The 22705-nt window shown below is 48.3% G+C and overlaps 1 protein-coding gene across 1 annotated transcript in view; it reads right to left on the bottom strand.

Annotated features, from left to right (window-relative positions):
* Positions 1-2380: 2380 nt before the first annotated feature.
* Positions 2381-22705, bottom strand: part of LOC308579621 (receptor-type tyrosine-protein phosphatase epsilon-like) — a gene marked incomplete at its 3' end in the record, with an annotated part of 62315 nt that continues 41990 nt past the window's right edge. Inside the window, exons 6-12 of the mRNA XM_081214197.1 lie at positions 14002-14078; positions 13836-13872; positions 11323-11420; positions 9471-9590; positions 8647-8810; positions 4454-4589; positions 2381-2530 (exon numbers count right to left, since the gene is read on the bottom strand). Coding sequence (XP_081070323.1) covers positions 2381-2530; positions 4454-4589; positions 8647-8810; positions 9471-9590; positions 11323-11420; positions 13836-13872; positions 14002-14078 — 782 coding nt within the window. The remainder of the gene's footprint in view (positions 2531-4453; positions 4590-8646; positions 8811-9470; positions 9591-11322; positions 11421-13835; positions 13873-14001; positions 14079-22705) is intronic.

Below are 22705 nucleotides of genomic sequence, written 5' to 3'. Positions count from 1 at the left end.
ACAGCAGATGCGTTCGCGTCGGAGCTGCAGGAAGTCCACGATCAGCTGAGGCGCCACCTGGAGCTGGCCAAGCACGCATACAAGGTACAAGCAGACAAGCACAGAAGGGTTGGAGAAGAGCTCCACGTGGGAGACTGGGTTTGGTTAGCAGCCCATGCAGTGCCGGCCAGGTCGTTGGCCAAGAAGAAACTAGGGCATAAGCAACTGGGGCCCTACCAAGTCGAAGAGCAGGTCAACCCGGTAGCTTTCAGACTGGCACTTCCGGAGGGTTCCAGGATGCATCCAGTATTCCACAGATCGGTGCTCACTCCCTACAAGGCACCGCACAGGTTCCAGGAACCCGGAACGGCGCCGAGTCCGGCCAGAGACAGAACAGGGCACGCGGGAGTGGCACAGAAGGAGCGCATCAACGAAGTCACGGAGATTTTGGACTCCAGATGGGGGGAAGAGGGGGTAGAATACTTTCTCGCCAAGGAGGGCACCCCGGCCAGTGCGAACAGCTGGGTGCCGGGATACGCCTTAGACGAACCTCTGCTCAAAGACGAGTTTCATGCCCTCTTCCCACATAGACCTATGCCAGCAGACTTTTTCGACGACTGGCTTTTCACGCCCACGCTTTCGGCCAGCACGTTCCGGGGGTTCGACTCGGACGAGGAACCGACACGAGACGTCCGTTCCCCGGAGGGGTCACCCTCGGGATCCGCCTCGGAACCCTCGTATTGGTGGGACGATAGGCCAGAGGAGCAGTTCCGCAGAAAGTGGCTGGAATGCTCAGGACGAGCAACGCCGCCAGGAGGAAGTGAGGGAGAGACGGACATGGACATTTTCGGGGACGACCCTGGTTTCGAGCACGGCGGCACAGAGATGGAAGCGGAGGTGACCGTCGTCGACGAGAGCAGGGAGGAAGAACCGGAAGACTTCAGATGGAGGCCCGCCACGGGAAGCGACCGATATCCGACGTTCGTCCCTTTGCAACAGCAGCCCCCAGCTCCAGCACCGGAAGGAGGGGAGGGGGGAATGGGGGGCTTCGAGGGGGGGATGGATGTCAGGGGTTTAGGAGCAGAGGCACGGGCAAGGGAGGAAACAGAGAGCGAAGGGGAGGAGGCAGAAGAAAAGATGAGTGATGACGACGACCCGAGATCTCCTAGTCTTTCCAGTGAATCAGAGGATTCACAGAAAGGAGCACCAGTGGCCAGGGCAAGGGGGGCACCCCAGGAAGATAGAGCCAGAAGGGACTCAGGGGGGAGCAGCTGGAAATCGGGACCTGCGTCACCGCCAGGAAGCAGGGAAGAGGAAGGGAGCCAGGGGGGAAGCGCTGGCAGCTCACCACAGGAGGGAGGGCATGAGTCAGGAGTGGCCACACCTCCATCGGGGAGCGAAGAAACGGTTAAGAGGAAGGTGGAAGGTTGGGCGCGCGCGCCAAGTTCAAATGCAGAGGAAGGCGGCGCAGTAAGCAGCCCCGAAAGGGAACCAGGTCCTAAAGCCCGGCGCAAGGAGGCAGGAGGGTCCGGGTCAGCGTCAGAAGAATCCCGGAAGGAGGAGGCCCCGGGGGGTAGAGGGACCCAGAGGAGGACAGTCAGGCGGAAAAGGTGGAGCAAGGCTAGGATATTAAGCTGGTGCTCACGGGGCGGAGACTCAGACGGAGCTTCGCCGATCTAGCTACTAGACGTAGAGTTTGCGCGCAGCAGCGTGAGAATGGAAACTGTAATTCAATAAAGACTTTTACTTAATGATCGCTGGCTAGCGTGATCCTCTGTGAGCTAGGATCTTCAAGCAGCTCTGACAGCTATGTAAGTTATCTTTTTAATATTGTACATTGCCCTGGGATCTATGGATAAAGCGTGGTATATTAAATTTAAGTAAAGTAAGTTAAAAAAATAAAGGTAGTATGTACATATTAAACAATAAGTATTACACACAGAATCATAGAATTGTAAAGTTGGAAGAGATCCTGTGGGTCATCTAGTCCAACCTCCTGCAATACAGGAAAGCTGAACATTGATGTTATACCGCAAATGTATGTATGAATGTAACATTAAAAAACTTCCAAAAGTAGAAGGGACAATTACTTTTGTTCATATTTGCAAATTCAGCAGATCTCAAAATGCAAAAGAATGGTTTGAGATACAGTTAAGTCGAGAAAGTATAACTGGTGTTAGCCTTAAAACTTTACTTCACTATATTCATAACTCCAGACATATTATATATGCTATGCATAATATGACTGTTATCACCAAATTCTAATTCAGGTGAAGTTTCTTTATCTAAAAAATACCCAACCCAATACTCTAAGATGATTAACCTTTTAAAAATCAGAGTAAGAAACTATTTCTTTTAAGTGTGAGCCTGAAATCTTTGTAAAATTTTATTTAATACTTACTTTAAACTCTTCTTCTAGCCCTAGTTTGACAAGATTTGGTGCTGCATTGTGCGATGGCTGCAGGTGCTTTTCTAAGGAGGACACATCTAGTTCTGTGTCACCATAGAGGTAGTATTCAAGTAAGGCTTGATAAATGAAGGAATACTGCATCTGTAAAGAACGTAAGCCATTTTATAAGCCAGGACACTTTAAATATTACTAATCGCATATAATATATGATATGAATAACCTCAAGCTATCTCATACACTTTTATACAGTAGTCAGAAATGTAACTGTTGCCTTTACGAGTGGTAGGTAAAAAACTTACACATACGTTATGATTGAATAAGCCAATAAAATACAGTTTACTGTAAAGGAACAAGTCTAGGCTTATCCCTCTCTCATCCACCGGAGCTTGGAAGGAGCTTGGAAGTTTTCACTTCCATTTTCAATTAACCCAAGCTCAGCATTACATCAAAATCCTAAAATGTGGCTAATATATGGTTTATTGAAACAATCCAGATTCAAAAACCAAGGCTTGGAGATTAATCACAGTTTGTTTGAATTTTGATTAATCATCCTAAGGCAGTTCAACAAAAGTTGAAGTGAAACCTACTATCCCCTTTTTCTGGCCACACAAAAGGCTAGAAAAAGCATGAGCTTGACCTAAGTTTATTCCCATAATGATAAAACGTATCTTATCCATATGTAATAATTCATCCTTATGGCATTTAGGAATTTTGGTGACAAACCACAAACGGTAAAGGAAAGGAAGAATCTTGGTTTCAGCTAGTGATTTGTCTGGAGAGGTAAAACAACATTAAACTACAGAGAAGCTTCATCCTTCAGAATAAATTAACAGCTCACACTCCATAAAAGCATTCTAGAATCACAAAGAGCCATTTAGAACACAAATAATGAATCACACCTTTAAAAAAAGAAAAGAAAACAGAGACTAAATATGGCGAAAAATAAGACCGTGCTAAGGTGCAAGAATTGAAGCTTTTCAGGGCAAGAGGATTAATACAGATGTTTTGTATCTCTGGAACTTAGAAAGTTCTCTTATACTATGTCAGACTAGCCCAGTATTGTTTACATCAGGGGTAGTCAACATGGTGCCGTCCAGATGTCCCTGAACTACAGTACCCATCAGCCTTAGCCAGCATGGCAAATGACCAGGGCTGCAGTCCCAACAACATCCGGAGGGCATTGGCTATCCCTGGTCTACACTAACTAGGAACACCCCACTACCCGTGTATCATAGAGGCCAGGGTGGTGAACCTCCTGCTGTGGGCTGAATTTAAGCCCACAAGGACGTTCCTCAAACCGTGCTCAACCTGCCTCCTACTCGATGTCAAACATGGTCAGGTGAGGGCAGGTAAATGCGTGGCTGCATGACTGACTGCCGCGTGGTGAACTCAGTCACGCAGCCTGTCCCTGCAGAAAGCAGGGCTGGAGTTACCGCCCAGCAGATGGGCTGCCTGATCAACTCTAATGGATTGGGCCATGCACTGAGCTCTTTGTGGGAAACTTCATTGTGCGGCTGATCCCTGGATGGCGAGTTGACCCCTGTGGATTGACTGAGTTCGCTGTGGAGAACTTCCACTATCTGCCTTAATTTCCACTATCCCTGGCCCCACAATTTGTTGCTCTAATTGGCTGCTGCTTTGGCACACTTTTTTAAAAAATAGGTCTTGTCTGCTTTGGAATAATGATGTCATTACATAGATGAACTAGATGCTGGTCTATGACCATAATAAAGATTTGGATTGGATTGGATGTCATCACATAGCCAACCATGATTAGCCAAGTGACAATGTCACTGAGGACAAGCAAAGCTGATTTAGTATTAAAGGAACAGCAGATCAAGACAGGAAAGAAGTACTTCTTTTTTGGTAAGGGAGCACAGGTGAATTCCCAGGGTGCAAACATTTTCCTGCTCCTACTCACAAGTGACAAAAGGTGTAATGTTTTTCATGGGTGAGGGCAGAAAATGTTGGCCAACACCTCCCTCCAATTGGCTGAGTCATTCTGTCATCTTTTAAGCTGAAAAGATTGATAAATTTGACATAAGGTGTATTTTATTTACTTACATCGGTCTGAACCATTTGTTGGCGTTGATTGCGGATTCTTGCCACAAACTCAAAAACGTCAACTTTTTGCTCGACATGCATCATGTCAATCATAGCATCGATTACTATGAATGTGCCTGTACGACCCACACCAGCACTTAAGAAGAAAGGAAACGCAACAGGAATTAGGAGGAAAATGATGAAACATATTGCAGTAACTTTTTTGGACTTGGCAATCCTTCTTCTGAAGTCTTACTCCCAATATTTCTGATTTTCTTTGTCTTCCTTACTTATATTGCAAGCACTATGACAGGTCAGAGCAGACTCTCTCCACTACGTTTAGTGGCAGTATCAACATCTCCTGCATTTAGTTTATTGTGAGACAGGACCCCCTATTTAGGCAATGCTTCCGTCTTAACAACACAGGAGTAGGGATCGCCAAGCAATCCCACCCTCCGTGTTTATGTAAAAAACATGTATGGGTCCTTTGCAAATATGGCTGCATGCTCAAAGGCTTTCTCGCAACCTGGAATAATAACAATAACAATAACAATAATTTATTATTTATACCCTGCCCATCTGGCTGGGCGGCTTCCAAAAAATATTAAAATACTGTAATACATCAAACATTAAAAGCTTCCCTAAACAAGGCTGCCTTCAGATGTCTTCTAAAAGTATGGTAGTTGTTGTTCTCTTTGACATCTGGTGGGAGGGTATTCCACAGGGAGGGTGCCACTACCGAGAAGGCCCTCTGCCTGGTTCCCTGTAACTTGGCTTCTCACAATGAGGGAACCGCCAGAAGGCCCTCAGTGGTGGACCTCAGTATCCGGGTAGAATGATGGGGGTGGAGACGCTCCTTCAGGTATACTGGGCCAAGGCCGTTTAGGGCTTTAAAGGTCAGCACCAACACTTTGAATTGTGCTCGGAAACGTACTGGGAATCCTGCCCAGTTGTGAGACAGTCTTTTTGCAAAGGTCCCAAGGCAACAGGGTTTCATTCTTTGTCCAGGGCTACTTCGCATTGACTCACAGCAAGAAGTCTGAATGAACATAAATAAATCTAAGTTGGGATAGAAACCCAAAGTAGCTCAGATTCAAGTAACCATTGGACCATACCCATAAGTAATATTGAATCTACTTCCTGCTGCTTATGGCCAAATTACATAATGTGGGGTTCACTGTGCCTTTAATTGCAAGTGTGCTGCGATCACACATATTGTAGTACAATTTACAGTGACAAAACGGCTGCGTAGGCAGGGGCTACTGAAACCTCCCTGCTGCTTTCTGCTCTTCCACGTAGAGCCATCCTTCAGCTGCTGTTCTTCTAGCAGCTGGACTCACTTCGGTATCTGTGTGGAAAATTATCCCATGGGATGGGCTAAGGAGGGGAAATCAGGAGGTAAGACAAGGGCTCCCTCCTCCACCCACTCTTTTCACTTTAAGACACACTTTGCACATCCTCAAGTTAACTACTTTAGGATCTTGAACTTGAGACTCACCTTTTATTTTTAACTAGCAACTATGCTGGCCTTATAAAGAGCTAAATACAGTCTTACCTAGGATCCCGAATGCCTTGCGAGTCGAATGTTTTGGCTTCCAAACGCTGCAAACCCGGAAGTGAGTGTTCCGGTTTGTGAACGGTCTTTGGAACCCGAACATCTGACGCGGCTTCCGATTGGCTGCAGGCACTTTCTGCAGCCAATCGGAAGCCGTGCCTTGGTTTCCAAACGTTTTGGAAGTCAAACGGACTTCCAGAACAATTCCGTTCGACTTCTGAGGTAACACTGTATACTGAATTGAATTCTAAAATACCATTTTGACACCAATATGAACATTAGATATAAAAATGTACAGTATTGATTTACTGTGAAATGCTAAAATACTGTCCTAGTGCAGTGTTTCCCAACCTTTTTTGGGCAAAGGCACACTTGTTTCATGAAAAAAATCTCGAGGCACACCACCATTAGAAAATGTTTAAAAAATTAACTCTGCGCCTATATTGACTATATATAAAGTAATTCTCTTTAATAGGAATCAAATAAACACAAAGAAAGTAAATCCTATGAGAAAATCCTATGAGAGAAGAGAGCAAATGTTATTAGAAGCTGGGGAAATATCCATGTAAACGTAACAGATTCAAATACTTAAAAGGAGGTGCTGAGCCCTTGACATATGCCTGTAAAAAGGTTGTTGTTGGCGTTGTTAATTGAATTAGTATTCAGCCTTTCAACCCAAACATCTCCAGGGCAGTAATGTAGCTGGCATGAGTCTGATTTAAATTGTGCTTATACTGTGAATCTAAATTCAATTTCATTTATAATGAATTGATTTATTATTTATTAAAGTATTTAGGCTGCCTTTCGGGATAAAGAAATACCCACAGAGTGGTTTGCAATGCAATGCATTGCAATAAATAAAATAAAATAAAATAAAATAAAATCTATTTAAAGCTCCACAAAGGTTATGTGGGACACTGTTCAAACTCTTTGTGATTAGGATTTCAATAATTTCCTGATAGTCCAGTTCTCTGTATTTCCCAGGTGATCCTTATTTCACCTGGCCTTGGCTTTCCTTGTGCTGACTATCCATTTTCTTTCATAGTATGGGAAGAGACTGTCCGCCCAAACAAGCCCAACTGCTGCCTGCTTTACAGAACCTCCTGGATGACTACGGATTTGTGTCACTGCCCATTTCCATGAAAGATTTATTCATGCATTTTGCACAATGCCACAATCCCACATGCAACTTTTAAAAAGGATAATAAAGGATGATCTGCATGACTGCCTTGGCAAGCGCAATACCTGCCAGGCTCAACGGCCGGTCTCGCGCTGCCGCTTCCCGCGCTCTCAAGGACCCGGGAGGAGGAAGGCGTGAAGGGAATCCCGAAGGCGCGAAAACATCGCGCATGCGCAGGCCTTCCGCCTGCGACAGCCCAGTAGGCCGGCCGAAGCGAGCGGCGATGGGATGTGGGAGCTCGCTCGCTCGCCGCCCCGCGTGTGCCTATGTGGGGCACGTTACAGCCCCGTGACGTCAGCGCCACGCAGGCAGCCAGGCAGGCAGACGGCGAGAGCCCCGCGCTGGGCGGCCTCTCCTCGCCGCCGCCGCCCCGCCTCTCGCCGCCCGACTCGCCCGCCTCCCTCCCACGGCACACCAGGCAACGTCTCGCGGCACACTAGTGTGCCGCTGAACACCGGTTGGGAAACACTGGCCTAGTGTTTAATAGCACAACCACTAGAGGGAGCATGGTTGCTTCTGATTAATGATAACTCAAATGATTTTCAGCCTTCCTTTCAGAGGAAAAGGGCCTGGCATCCTGTGCTAGGCATAAATGTTCCTCTGGTATCCTATTATTTTATTTCGGTTTGTTGTTCTTGTGATGTCATATTCCAGCTTTCTAAATCATAACTTATTTCCTTAGACCCTTTCCCATTTATTATATATACACACAAAAAAGTTTATCAGCGATACCACTTCTTCTAAGCATCCTGGTACAAGTTGTACAAAGAGCATTTTTATATTTTGATTGGGCGTTGATTACTTTCAAGTGTGTTTTAAGAATGCATGAATCACCCATGCTTCCTCCTCCATCAGACTCAAACTGCCTTCCCCTACCTCCTTCATGGTACTGGTAGCTACATAGACTGCTAAGAATACAACTACATTACTACAAAGAGCTTGTTCCTTTTCCTGTTCCATCGCTATCCTTTTTCACTTCTGTGCCATATCTAAGCTTGCGGCAGTGACTGTATTGTTTTCTTAACCTAGAAAACTGCTGGTACTTTATGAATATATTTATGCTGATAGTAAAGTTTTGAACGATGGGCTATTTTTAAAATTGTAAAAAAGATTCCTGAAGGGAGATTTGCACAAGCTTATCTTGGCATAAGTCACAACAAATGGTCCGTCTCTCAAAATGGAAAAGGGGACAAATTAATCCCTGCTGATGAATAACTAAGGAGAAACCTTTGCTTTTTTTTCACAGGTGATACAATACGGATAATAATCATCATCAAGAAGAAGCCAGTTTCCTGATACTAGTTCTGATGTTGGCTTGTTCTGCTTTTTCTCAGAGACCCTAGTAGGAAAAGCCCACATTAAGGAGACACTTGTTGCTTAAGCACGCAAAAATTGATTTTGCCCACTTCCTGTTAGGCCACCCCAAGGTAAGTTTTCATGGGTATGTGTGTGTACCTGCATATTTATACATACACATACCTGCAGTGAACCACAATTGGTCCAGCATGTGCAGGATTCAATGATTTTACTTTCTTTAGGAATTTGAGCATTCCAATAGGTGTGAAAGGCACTCCAAAATCAGGCCAGCTGGTGAAATGAAGCTGTGTCACAAGCCTGGGAGCTTTGCAGCCATCAGAAACCTGCTAGAGAGCCAGAAACAGAATATGAGTATGACCATTGATTTCTTTGGCTAAAATCAGCAAACAATCCAGTTAGTGTGACCGATCCCTCCCTCTTCAGACATCAGCAATAGCAGCCTAGACTAAGAATTAATTTAAAATGTTCAGTATATAAAGAGAATTACAGAGTCACTCAGCTGCCAGCAAAAAGCATAGAAACTGCAAGTCATAAGCATATTCCATGACCTTGCATGTTGTGCTCACTTAGAACTTAGTATTCATGCACCCACATTTCCCCTTCTTTCAGCAAGAGTTATTGTGGGGACACCTTAACCTGTAAGCACCCCTGGCCTGAGACTGGCAAGTGGATGGGGAACGATTTACCCCAATTGGAGCTAGAGACACTTCGCTCCCAAAAGAAGCTTCAGAGAACAGAGAGCTACTAGAGCCTTCGGTGTTTAATGGCAACATGAAAACAAAAACTACATGCAGAATGCCAAATGAAATCTCACTTCGGGCACAGTTTAATAAAATGTAAGTATTGAGTAGAGCTAAGTTTTCATCTGACAAAAACAGTTTTCACTCAACAAAAACAGACAATTCCAAGTACGTATTTTAGAGGTTAAAAATAGATCAGGAATGTTTTCCAGTTATGAGAAATATTAAATGGGGTCTATAACTTACTGACTGAATACAAAACTTCCGAATAGTATAATCCACAAGAACTATACAGTCCTCCACAGAAACTCGGATGTTTCCATAAGTCCAGCATCCCTGATCAGGCCAGTACTGGAAACACTTGTCCTGTGCAAATGTAAAGAACACACACAGTCACTTCAAGCTGCAATATATGCCCCTCAAATAACTGAGCTGTACTATAAAGCTGTACAATTATTTTGAGTCTATTTAAAGTATGCTTTTTAAAATTCTAAAACTGAAACTGACACCGCCTAACTATATTAATAGTGAGTTATGAAATATAATAGGACCAAAAATTCATTAAGGTATGACTTCACCCCCCTATGATTTCTAAAAGCCCGTTTCTCCAGGTTGCAGGATGCAATAATTTCAATCCAGAGCCATTTGTAGCCAATGGTTACATGACATTCTTTTAAAAATCTATACTGCATACAATGAGAGAATTGTTGAGAACTCTGTCAACATTTCTCTATGAATGCCAGGAGAGGTCATCCTTGAGCAATAAAAGTTGCATGCTTCTCAGTGACCGAGATATATTTATTTTGTTAGCATCTGTATTGGAATTGCCTTTAGATGTTTTTCTTGTCTTACTGCTTGGGTTTGCCACCTTGGGCTCTTTGGGAGGAAGAGTGGGATATAAATTTAAAAATTATTACTATTATAATTTTCTGCTTTCCAAACACACCTTATTCACTTTTAATTAGCTACCTAAAAAGCACAACAGGAAATGAATATGCACACGAATACGCTCCAGCCATCATCTTCTACCCTGCTGCAGATGTGCTGGGAAATTTCATATTGTATTTTATGAAATCAGTTTTATTCTAGGAACTAGTAATTGGGCTGGAAGGTAAGCTGGAGCCTGAAAGTCCATCTAGCATTCCAGGAAAGATAACGAAATTTGGCAGTGGATTAGGGAAGAGAAAAATGCAGTCAAACAATTCTCAGCCATTCCTGCCCCCCACAACACATGGCTACTAGTCATAATAACTATGCTGTGCCCACAACACTGGAGGCAGTAATGTTTCTGAATACCAGTTGCTGGAAATTGCAGGAGGGAAGAGTGTTCTTGCGTTCAAGTCCTGCTTGAAGGTTTCCCACAGGCATCTGACTGGCCACTGTGGGAACAGGATGCTAGATGGGCCATTGGCCTGATCCAGCAGCCTCTTCTTGACTTCTTACACAAATTACTATCTTAAAAGACGTTTTCCTAACCCTATGCAAGTGTATATTCCCAGGTGGAAAATAGATGCAGAATAAATAATACATATTTTCCTACCAATGAAAACTATGTGCAGTGGACGCTCGGGTTGTGAATGTGATCTGTGCGGGATGCACGTTTGCAACCCGCAGTGACGCGTCTGCGCACGCGAGTTGCAATTCGGAGCTTCTGCGCATGCGCAAAGCGTGAATTAGCACTTCTGCACATGCGCGACCACTGAAACCCAGAAGTAACCCGTTTCAGTGCTTCTGGGTTTCGGCGGTCTGCAACCCGAAAAAACGCAACTTGAAGCGTCTGTAACCCGAGGTATGACTGTATCTCTAAAGGTAATTCACAACTGCCATAAACCAGGGCTAAAGCCCGAACATTCACATTTGACTGAAAACATGATTCAGAAATGACACACAGACACCATTAAGTTTCTCAGTTAGTCACCAATTATTTGCTCAGAAGTAAAGAAAGTTTAGTTAAGCCAGCATGCTGCAGCGATTGTGTCAGAAACCCCAGACTTATTAAAAAACTCGGAACAGGAAGTGGTAACATTAGTAACAGTCTTGTGAGTTATGGGAAAACTCCAAACAGTATGAGGGGAAATATTTTCAAAATGTGTCCTACCTCTTTTCTCTCTTTCACATTTGTTAACATGACAATAGTTGCAGACTTTTGTTCCCATATCATCCTCCAGAAATCATTTACAGTGTCTTGTTTAGGGCCTACACATACAACACAGCTATTTAATCAAAAACTATGATGACCACAAACAATACTACTGTACTGTTAAAAAGGAAAAGGGTAAAAATATTTATTTCCTTTATTTAAAAATATCTCATCGATAATAATGTTCAAAGCAGTTCACAAGATTTAAAACCAACCAAATAATTCCACAATAAATACTAAAGCAGTAGCAATGCTGCCCAGAAGCAAAATTGTCAAACAAAAGCCCAGGCAAATAAATCTGTCTTCATCTAGCACCTAAATAATGCTAGCATATGTGTCATGCATACAAATGTAGACAGGCTATCCAAAGAGGCAGCAAAGGTCCTGTCTAATCTCAGAAGATAGGGCACTCAGTGTAGGGCCTCCAAATATGATGTAATGGGTAACTTCATAGAGGACAAGGCTGCACTTTCATTAGATGGAAATGGTCTGATAACAAATCCATGTGCTTCCCATATTTACTGTATGTTTAAAGCGGAGCTATGCATCTTAATGCAGCTTATTAAAAAATAGCATTTCTCACAAAATAGAGATATTACATAAGAGGAATGATGTCATTGTGACCATGCTATCTTTCATTGTCCAAAATCTCCCTTTCATTTTGACTTGGGGTGCTTCTAGATGGCAACTTCTCACACAACTGGAGCACCAGCAGGAGATGGGCGGAGACGGGACAAGGCAGGGACTTTGTAGAAGATGTAATTCCTCATGTGGAAGGTTGGCAAAGTGGTGGTTAATTTCTCACTACTGTTGCCTGGCTGCTCACACCTTTTCCCGATGTGCTATATAGGGCTCAGCCTTGGGCCTGGCTGCCTGTTGATGTAATTTGGAGAAATGGATGAAATTGCACTAAGTGCTTAGTCCATGTCTTGAGCAGCCCATCCTTCAAGTCTGGGTTCTGAGTTCTGAGTTAGCATGCCAGCTGCAATGGATGGCATAGAAACAGTCCAAGGCTAAATGCCTGGAGCAGGGCTACTCACCTACCCTCCCTTTTCTCTAAGGAATGTGTGAACATGCAGAGTGGGGTATAAAGCCAAAGCTGTATTCAAAAAGCTCTTTAAAATCTGACTGCCTAAGCATAAGGGTAAATTCTGAAGAACACATTTGCTGAAATTGCTTTGTACATGCAGATGTTTAAAGCAAAACATTTAAAAAGAGAAATGGATGAAATACAGTGGTACCCCGCAAGACGAACGCCTCGCAAGACGGAAAACCCGCTAGACGAAAGGGTTTTCCGTTTTGGAGGCGCTTCGCAAAACGAATTTCCCTATGGGCTTGCTTCGCAAGACGAAAGCCCATAGGGAAATCTCCAGGGACCTCTTTTAAATGCTAGCGGTGGGGAGCAAAGCCTTCCCCCCCCTTCAGAAGAGGTCCAGGAAGGCTGGCGGGGGCCGAAAGGCTTTGCTCCCCAGCGCCAGCATTTTAAAAGCAGTCCGGGATAGCAGGGAAGCGCTTCCCGCTATCCCGGACGGCTTTTGAAGGCAGGAGAGGCATGCCGGCAAGTCTCCGCCAGCAGCGGCACCGCTGCCGCTGTTGGCGGAGCACTCCGCGAAGCCTGCGCGGGCTAATGTCAGCGCGCGCAGGCTTCGGCATGCGGGCAAGTCTCCGCCGGCAGCGGCAGCGGTGCCGCTGCCAGCGGAGCGCTCCGCAAAGCCTGCACGCGCTGACATTAGCGCGCGCAGGCTTCGGCTTGCGGGCAAGTCTCCGCCAGCAGCGGCAGCGGTGCCGCTGCTGGCGGAGCGCTCCGCGAAGCCTGCACGCGCTGACATTAGCGCGCGCAGGCTTCCGCCTGCGGGCAAGTCTCCGCCAGCAGCGGCAGCGGTGCCGCTGCTGGCGGAGCGCTCCGCAAAGCCTGCGCGCGCTAATGTCAGCGCGCGCAGGCTTCGGCATGCCGGCAGAGGTCCGCGAAGCCTTGGCCGGACAGCTTTTGAAGGCAGGCGGGGGGAGCAAAGACTTTCGCCCCCGCCAGCCTTCAGAAGAGGTCCAGGACCTCTTCTGAAGGCTTGCGGGGGGCAAAAGTCTTTGTCCCCCCTGCCTGCCTTCCCAGGGGCTTTTAAATCGCCCCGGACAGCGGAGAAGTCCTCCGCTGTCCCGGGGCGATTTTAAAATGCCGCCCGCCAGCATTTTAAGATCGCCCCGGACAGCGGAGAAGTCCTCCGCTGTCCCGGGGTTTTTTAAAATGCTGGGGGTGGGAAGAAAAGCCCTTGTCCCCCCCCCCAGCCTTCAGAAGAGGTCCGGGGACAGACTGTCCCCGGACCTGGTCTGAAGTCGGTTTCCCTAGGAACGCATTAATTGATTTTCAATGCATTCCTATGGGAAACCGTGCATCGCAAGACGAAAAAACCGCAAGACGAAGAGAATTGCGGAACGAATTAATTTCGTCTTGCGAGGCACCACTGTAATGGAGATACCTTGAGCTGCTATAAATTTATTCTTTTCCTTGTAGCCCTGGAGGGGAAAAAATGTACACAGTTGTCTTTTAAACTTACGCTCTTACAATATGAATTTCAAAACTGTCAATGTGCTGCTTGCTTAACAAATTTAAAAAGTAATTTAAAAAGAAATCTATTCACTTACATCTATATATGAAGCATTGATGTAATCTGAACACTGAAGTCCACCTATTTGCGTTAAAACTACCCTGGAATGGTCGTCTGTAAAGAACAAACATACACAATTAGAAGCTCCTTTGGCAAATATAGATACAGTGCTGACAACCTTCTGAAACACATTGTTTTCTTCTCAGCAACAAAACAAACTCTAAAAACATTATTCTGCCTGATGAATACCTTAAGCCAATAGCGACACCATTTGATTTATTAAATTTGTATACCACCCTTCATCCGAGTATCCCAGGACAGTTCACAACACAAAAATGCAAAATGAGAATACATAATAAACACAAAACAAAACAAAAACCATTAATGAGACCATGAAACAAAATCAAATTTACTGATGAATTCTACTTCAGCAGTTTTACTCCGCGGTCCACTTTTAAAGTTCCTTTCTCAAAGAATATTAACATTAAGTTTTCATCTGTCAGGGGTTTAGGAGCAGAGGCACGGGCAAGGGAGGAAACAGAGAGCGAAGGGGAGGAGGCAGAAGAAAAGATGAGTGATGACGACGACCCGAGATCTCCTAGTCTTTCTAGTGAATCAGAGGATTCACAGAAAGGAGCACCAGTGGCCAGGGCAAGGGGGGCACCCCAGGAAGATAGAGCCAGAAGGGACTCAGGGGGGAGCAGCTGGAAATCGGGACCAGCGTCACCGCCAGGAAGCAGGGAAGAGGAAGGGAGCCAGGGGGGAAGCGCTGGCAGCTCACCACAGGAGGGAGGGCATGAGTCAGGAGTGGCCACACCTCCATCGGGGAGCGAAGAAACGGTTAAGAGGAAGGTGGAAGGTTGGGCGCGCGCGCCAAGTTCAAATGCAGAGGAAGGCGGCGCAGTAAGCAGCCCCGAAAGGGAACCAGGTCCTAAAGCCCGGCGCAAGGAGGCAGGAGGGTCCGGGTCAGCGTCAGAAGAATCCCGGAAGGAAGAAGCCCCGGGGGGTAGAGGGACCCAGAGGAGGACAGTCAGGCGGAAAAGGTGGAGCAAGGCTAGGATATTAAGTTGGTGCACAAGGGGCGGAGATTCAGACGGAGCTTCGCCGATCTAGCTACTAGACGTAGAGTTTGCGCGCAGCAGCGTGAGAATGGAAACTGTAATTCAATAAAGACTTTTACTTAATGATCGCTGGCTAGCGTGATCCTCTGTGAGCTAGGATCTTCAAGCAGCTCTGACAGTAAGCTCCGTCTCTCCATTGTGGGCATCTACAGCCTCGAGGAGGGGAGAGAAACAGGTGCCTACTAGCGAGCTCACGAACGGCGGACGACATGACGGCTGAGCAGCAGATAGAGGACCTCAGAAAAGCAGTGGCACAACTGAACGCCGAGGTTCTCGCATCCAGGAAGAGAGAGGAGGAGGCAGCTGCCGCCTGCAGGGATCTCCAGGTCAGGTTAGACGTGCTGACAAAGCAGACACCCCGGCAGGAGGGAATTGGGTTGGCGAGACGGGCAGGCGGGCTGGTCTCTCACTTCGATGGGAACCTGCAACAGTATCCCAACTTTAGAGCCGACGTACTGTGCGCACTGCAACTGCTGCATAAAGACTTTAGAGATGAACAAGAGAGAGTGGGGTTCATCATGTCCCATCTGCATGGGGATGCGAAAGCATGGCTACGCAATTTATGGAGAGATAAGGATCCGGCGCTCCAGAATGCGGATGCCTTTATTAAAGCGATGGATGGGTGCTTTTTATCAAGTATTGACGTGGATCTTGCACGGAAGGAGGTGCATGGGCTGAGACAAGGGAGGGCCAGCGTCAGGCAGTATCATGCCCGCTTTTTCGCCTTGGTCAGTGCCCTGGAATGGGACAGAGATTCGGCTCCTGTAAGAGACCTCTTTTGGGAAGGGCTGCACAACTCGATTAAAGATGAGATCGCGAGGGGGGAGAGACCCCGAACCACCCAGGAGGTCGTTCAGAGGGCACTGGCAGTGGGGGTGAGGCTGGAAGGACGTCCGTGGAGCAAGGACGAAGGGCGTGGAGGGCGCGAACCAGCCGGGGGCCCCTCCTTCCTTCCCAGAGAAGCAGCGCGGGCGCAATCCACGCCTCCGCCAGGAGGAGGAGCCGAACCTATGGAGGTTGGAGGTGCAAGGGCTCAGTCAGCAACCAGAGCCCTAGCACCGGCAGCAGTGAAAGCGAAGCCTCCTAGAGGGAACAGGAAGTGTTACGTCTGTGAGGAACCAGGGCATATGGCAAAAGAGTGTCCCCAGAGGCCCCACAAGCTCACTGCAGCCTCAGCAATGGTGACTGCAGCAACGCAGCAAGGAGGACCACAGCAGGGAAACGACGCAGTCTGGCTGGAGGAAGAGGCACTGGGGCCCAGCCAGACGTGTTAGTGACGCAGTCCCCAGAGATTTTACAGCCCGTGAACCCCCTCCCGCCCAAACCAGTAGTGAGGCTCACAGCATCTCTCCAGCTGCCCAATGGAATCACCATAGACGTGCCAATCACCATTGACTCAGGCAGCAATGCGGACTTTATAGGGCAGGACTTTGTCGACAGGCACGCTGTGCAGTTGCTGCCGGCCACACTGCCCCTGCAGGTTGTCACGGTGGATGGCAGGGAGCTGCTCGGGGGGCAAGTGGTGAAGCAGACGCCACCAATGGTGATGCGACTTGGGAATCACAGAGAAATCATCAGCTTCAACGTCACTCAACTATCTGACACGCCCGTTGTATTGGGCATGAGTTGGCTGGACAAGCACAGCCCAACGATGGCTTGGTACCAGAGGCAGCTGACCTTCGGCTCTTCCTTTTGTGCTGAACACTGCATCGTGCCCAGGCAGGAAGGAGAGGAAGAGGAGTCACAACTGCTGCTAGGCACGCTGCAAGCGATTCCCCACAAGTACGCTGAATTTTTGGAAGTTTTCTGCGAGAAGGAGGCAGACAGGCTACCCCCTCACAGACCATATGACTGCAAAATTGACCTGCTGCCGGGGGCGGCGCTGCCTAAAGGGAGACTGTATTCCATGTCAGAGGACGAACTGCAAGAACTCAAGGAGTTCATTGATCATAATTTGCAGCGCGGCTTCATCCGGGAGTCCAAGGCAGTGGGGGGCAGTCCCGTATTCTTTGTTAAGAAGCGGGACACGCCCCAAAAGAGACTCGTAGTGGATTACAGGATTTTGAACAGTGTGACTAGGCCATCGGACTTCCCCATGCCCCGAATTGACGACCTCCTCGCAAAGGTACGGAAGGGCAGAGTGTTCACCAAGTTGGACCTGCGGGGGGCGTACAACCTCATTCGCATGCGGGAGGGTGATGAGTGGAAGACAGCCATGTTCACGCCACTGGGGACCTACGAATATAGAGTTATGCCTTTTGGATTGCAAAATGGCTCCCACGTTTTTCAAGCATTTATGCATCACGTGTTGGCGGGACTTCTCTACAAGACGTGCGTCTGTTTCTTAGATGACATCCTGATCTTTTCGGAGTCGCAGCAGGAGCATGACAAACACGTCAAGGAAGTGCTGAGCAGGCTAAAGCAACATAGGCTCTACGCCAAGCTGGAGAAGTGCCAATTTGACGTGCCGGAGGTGGATTTTCTGGGCTACAAGCTGTCTGACAAGGGGCTCGCCATGGACAGCGCCAAGGTTCGAGCGGTGTTGGATTGGAAGAGCCCGCGCAACCGGAAGGAGGTCCAACGGTTTGTCGGCTTTGCGAACTTCTATCGCAAGTTTATCAAGGGCTTCGCGATGCAGACGGCGGCCATCACTGACACGCTTAGCTCCAAGAAAAAGAAGTTCATTTGGACTGAGCAGGCGGAGCAGTCCTTTCAGGCACTCAAGCGTCTCTTCGCGTCGGAAGAGCAGCTGCTTCATGTCAACCCCAGCAAGCCGATGAGGGTGGAGACAGACGCTTCGGACAGAGCCGTGGGGGCGGTCCTGCTGCAGAAAGACCCGCAGGGGGTGTGGCGACCGGGAGCGTTTTACTCCAGGAAGCTCAGCAAGTCCGAGCAGAACTACACCATATGGGACAGGGAGTTGCTGGCCATTCACGCAGCGTTCAAGGCGTGGAGGCACTTTCTGATCGGCGCCAAGCACACGGTGCAGGTTTGCACGGACCACAAGAATCTAGAGCACTGGCGCACGGCACAGTTCCTGAACCAAAGGCAGATACGTTGGGCTGAGTTCTTTGCGAACTTCGACTTCCGAATAGAGTATGTCCCGGGGGACACCAACATCATGGCAGACGCTCTCTCCCGTAAGCCACAGTATCTGGAGGACGCAACACCAGCGGCCGCCATGCACATCTTCGCACCGACAGTGTGGGCGTGCGCCGCGGCGACCGTGGACCTAGAGGCGGTGCGACGAGCGTTGCAGGGGGACTCCTTCGCACAAGCAAAGATGGCAGAGGTGCAAAGGGGCAAGGCAGCGGCCGACGGTTTCCAGCTAAGAGATGGATTGCTCATCCGTAAAGGGGCCATCTACGTGCCGGGAGACGAACTTCGAGCCAAGGTGCTGCAGCAGCTGCACGACGCGCCCACGGCCGGGCACTTTGGCAAGGAGAAGACGGTGGAATTAGTAGCCAGGGATTTCTGGTGGCCTGGAATGAGAGGGGAGGTCGCAGACTACGTGGCGAGGTGTGACACCTGCCAGAGGGCCAAACCAGTGCACAGACCGCCGGCCGGACTGTTGGAACCGCTGCAAACTCCGGTCGAACCTTGGGAAAGGGTGGCCCTGGACTTTGTCACGGATCTGCCCAGCTCAAGGGGCAAGACGGCAGTGCTGGTGGTGGTGGACCTGTTTTCCAAGATGGCCCATTTCATTCCGTGTGCTAAGGTGGCCACGGCGGAGCAAACCGCCAAACTGTTCATAGACCACGTGTTCAAGGTTCACGGTCTGCCACGGTCTATTCTGTCCGACCGGGGGCGGCAGTTCATCTCGAATTTCTGGCAGAAGCTGATGGGCTTCCTGAACGTCAAGATCAACCTGGCGTCGGCTAGACACCCGCAGACCAACGGGCAAGCGGAGCGGGTCAATGCCATCATGCAGCAGTACCTGAGATGTTATGCAAATCAACAGCCTGCGACGTGGGTGGATTACCTGCCGCTTGCCGAGTTCGCCTACAACAACACGAAGCACGTGTCCACGGGGGTCACGCCGTTCTTCGCCAACAACGGGAGGCACCCCAGAACCTTCCCGGGACTGGAAAGAATGGGGGAGGGGGAGCCGCAGACAGCAGATGCGTTCGCGTCGGAGCTGCAGGAAGTCCACGATCAGCTGAGGCGCCACCTGGAGCTGGCCAAGCACGCATACAAGGTACAAGCAGACAAGCACAGAAGGGTTGGAGAAGAGCTCCACGTGGGAGACTGGGTTTGGTTAGCAGCCCACGCAGTGCCGGCCAGGTCGTTGGCCAAGAAGAAACTAGGGCACAAGCAACTGGGGCCCTACCAAGTCGAAGAGCAGGTCAACCCGGTAGCTTTCAGACTGGCACTTCCGGAGGGTTCCAGAATGCATCCGGTATTCCACAGATCGGTGCTCACTCCCTACAAGGCACCGCACAGGTTCCAGGAACCCGGAACGGCGCCGAGTCCGGCCAGAGACAGAACAGGGCACGCGGGAGTGGCACAGAAGGAGCGCATCAACGAAGTCACGGAGATTTTGGACTCCAGATGGGGGGAAGAGGGGGTAGAATACTTTCTCGCCAAGGAGGGCACCCCGGCCAGTGCGAACAGCTGGGTGCCGGGCTACGCCTTAGACGAACCTCTGCTCAAAGACGAGTTTCATGCCCTCTTCCCACATAGACCTATGCCAGCAGACTTTTTCGACGACTGGCTTTTCACGCCCACGCTTTCGACCAGCACGTTCCGGGGGTTCGACTCGGACGAGGAACCGACACGAGACGTCCGTTCCCCGGAGGGGTCACCCTCGGGATCCGCCTCAGAACCCTCGTATTGGTGGGACGATAGGCCAGAGGAGCAGTTCCGCAGAAAGTGGCTGGAATGCTCAGGACGAGCAACGCCGCCAGGAGGAAGTGAGGGAGAGACGGACATGGACATTTTCGGGGACGACCCTGGTTTCGAGCACGGCGGCACAGAGATGGAAGCGGAGGTGACCGTCGTCGACGAGAGCAGGGAGGAAGAACCGGAAGACTTCAGATGGAGGCCCGCCACGGGAAGCGACCGATATCCGACGTTCGTCCCTTTGCAACAGCAGCCCCCAGCTCCAGCACCGGAAGGAGGGGAGGGGGGAATGGGGGGCTTCGAGGGGGGGATGGATGTCAGGGGTTTAGGAGCAGAGGCACGGGCAAGGGAGGAAACAGAGAGCGAAGGGGAGGAGGCAGAAGAAAAGATGAGTGATGACGACGACCCGAGATCTCCTAGTCTTTCTAGTGAATCAGAGGATTCACAGAAAGGAGCACCAGTGGCCAGGGCAAGGGGGGCACCCCAGGAAGATAGAGCCAGAAGGGACTCAGGGGGGAGCAGCTGGAAATCGGGACCAGCGTCACCGCCAGGAAGCAGGGAAGAGGAAGGGAGCCAGGGGGGAAGCGCTGGCAGCTCACCACAGGAGGGAGGGCATGAGTCAGGAGTGGCCACACCTCCATCGGGGAGCGAAGAAACGGTTAAGAGGAAGGTGGAAGGTTGGGCGCGCGCGCCAAGTTCAAATGCAGAGGAAGGCGGCGCAGTAAGCAGCCCCGAAAGGGAACCAGGTCCTAAAGCCCGGCGCAAGGAGGCAGGAGGGTCCGGGTCAGCGTCAGAAGAATCCCGGAAGGAAGAAGCCCCGGGGGGTAGAGGGACCCAGAGGAGGACAGTCAGGCGGAAAAGGTGGAGCAAGGCTAGGATATTAAGTTGGTGCACAAGGGGCGGAGATTCAGACGGAGCTTCGCCGATCTAGCTACTAGACGTAGAGTTTGCGCGCAGCAGCGTGAGAATGGAAACTGTAATTCAATAAAGACTTTTACTTAATGATCGCTGGCTAGCGTGATCCTCTGTGAGCTAGGATCTTCAAGCAAGTTTTTTAAAATGCTGGGGGTGGGAAGAAAAGCCCTTGTCCCCCCCCCCCAGCCTTCAGAAGAGGTCCGGGGACAGACTGTCCCCGGACCTGGTCTGAAGTCGGTTTCCCTAGGAACGCATTAATTGATTTTCAATGCATTCCTATGGGAAACCGTGCATCGCAAGACGAAAAAACCGCAAGACGAAGAGAATTGCGGAACGAATTAATTTCGTCTTGCGAGGCACCACTGTAATGGAGATACCTTGAGCTGCTATAAATTTATTCTTTTCCTTGTAGCCCTGGAGGGGAAAAAATGTACACAGTTGTCTTTTAAACTTACGCTCTTACAATATGAATTTCAAAACTGTCAATGTGCTGCTTGCTTAACAAATTTAAAAAGTAATTTAAAAAGAAATCTATTCACTTACATCTATATATGAAGCATTGATGTAATCTGAACACTGAAGTCCACCTATTTGCGTTAAAACTACCCTGGAATGGTCGTCTGTAAAGAACAAACATACACAATTAGAAGCTCCTTTGGCAAATATAGATACAGTGCTGACAACCTTCTGAAACACATTGTTTTCTTCTCAGCAACAAAACAAACTCTAAAAACATTATTCTGCCTGATGAATACCTTAAGCCAATAGCGACACCATTTGATTTATTAAATTTGTATACCACCCTTCATCCGAGTATCCCAGGACAGTTCACAACACAAAAATGCAAAATGAGAATACATAATAAACACAAAACAAAACAAAAACCATTAATGAGACCATGAAACAAAATCAAATTTACTGATGAATTCTACTTCAGCAGTTTTACTCCGCGGTCCACTTTTAAAGTTCCTTTCTCAAAGAATATTAACATTAAGTTTTCATCTAAGACTAAAATACCATCTCACTGTTTCGGAATGCAGCCATTTCTATTGTCAAATATTTGTCCATTTATAATTTTCATGTAGAGACTGACCTGTTTGTCTTACGCAGACAGAAGAAGGGCAGGTTAGAAGTGATACTTGTCCGGGATCAGCATATGAACAGCCTTAATATGGCTGATGCTATTACTGTTGCCTCCAGCAGCAACCAGCTAAAACCATGCCAATGTATCATCAGTGATGTACAGCCATCCTAAACAATTATATTTCTCTCTCACAGGCCTGGGGTGACAGGCCTTCCCTTGTTTACATTCAGCCCCTCGTGTAAAAAGGTGACCCAGCCTAACGGAGAGACAGAAGCCCTGGGACAGGGCACTGCTACAAACCCTGATACCAGCTCTGTCCCCAAATGCACTCAGGCAAAACTGTTACAGGACCTAATGGCATCAGATAAACACCAACAGGAACTCATTCATTCATGTGCAGTCACCCTATTCTCTTGACTGTAATTTATTTTAAATTGATTTTAATATTGTACTTTTAAATTGCTGCAGGTCATCTGAGGCCTTATGATGAAGGGCAAGAAAGAAATCAAAGCAACGATTGTCATCCTGGTATCACCTACCAACAAGGACAAAGCTGAAGGAGAACTCAGGAAGTTTGAGTCCATTTATTTAGACCATAATCAAACCATAATGGTTACCTCCCCAGTTATATATGTTTAGCAAAGGTTAGAAAAAACCATGTTATCAGTGTTGTGAATTGTCAATGTGATTATCTTAAATATACAGAGCCCACCCATGATGGGGGTGAAGAGTCCACCTCAGGTGGCAGAAGTGCAAGAGCTCCGTCCGCCTGCTTGTGC

The sequence above is a fragment of the Podarcis bocagei genome (genome assembly GCF_964188305.1).
Source record: "Podarcis bocagei genome assembly, contig: HAP1_SCAFFOLD_303, whole genome shotgun sequence".
Taxonomy (NCBI): Eukaryota; Metazoa; Chordata; class Lepidosauria; order Squamata; family Lacertidae; genus Podarcis; species Podarcis bocagei.
This window is presented reverse-complemented; position numbering and strand designations above follow the sequence as displayed.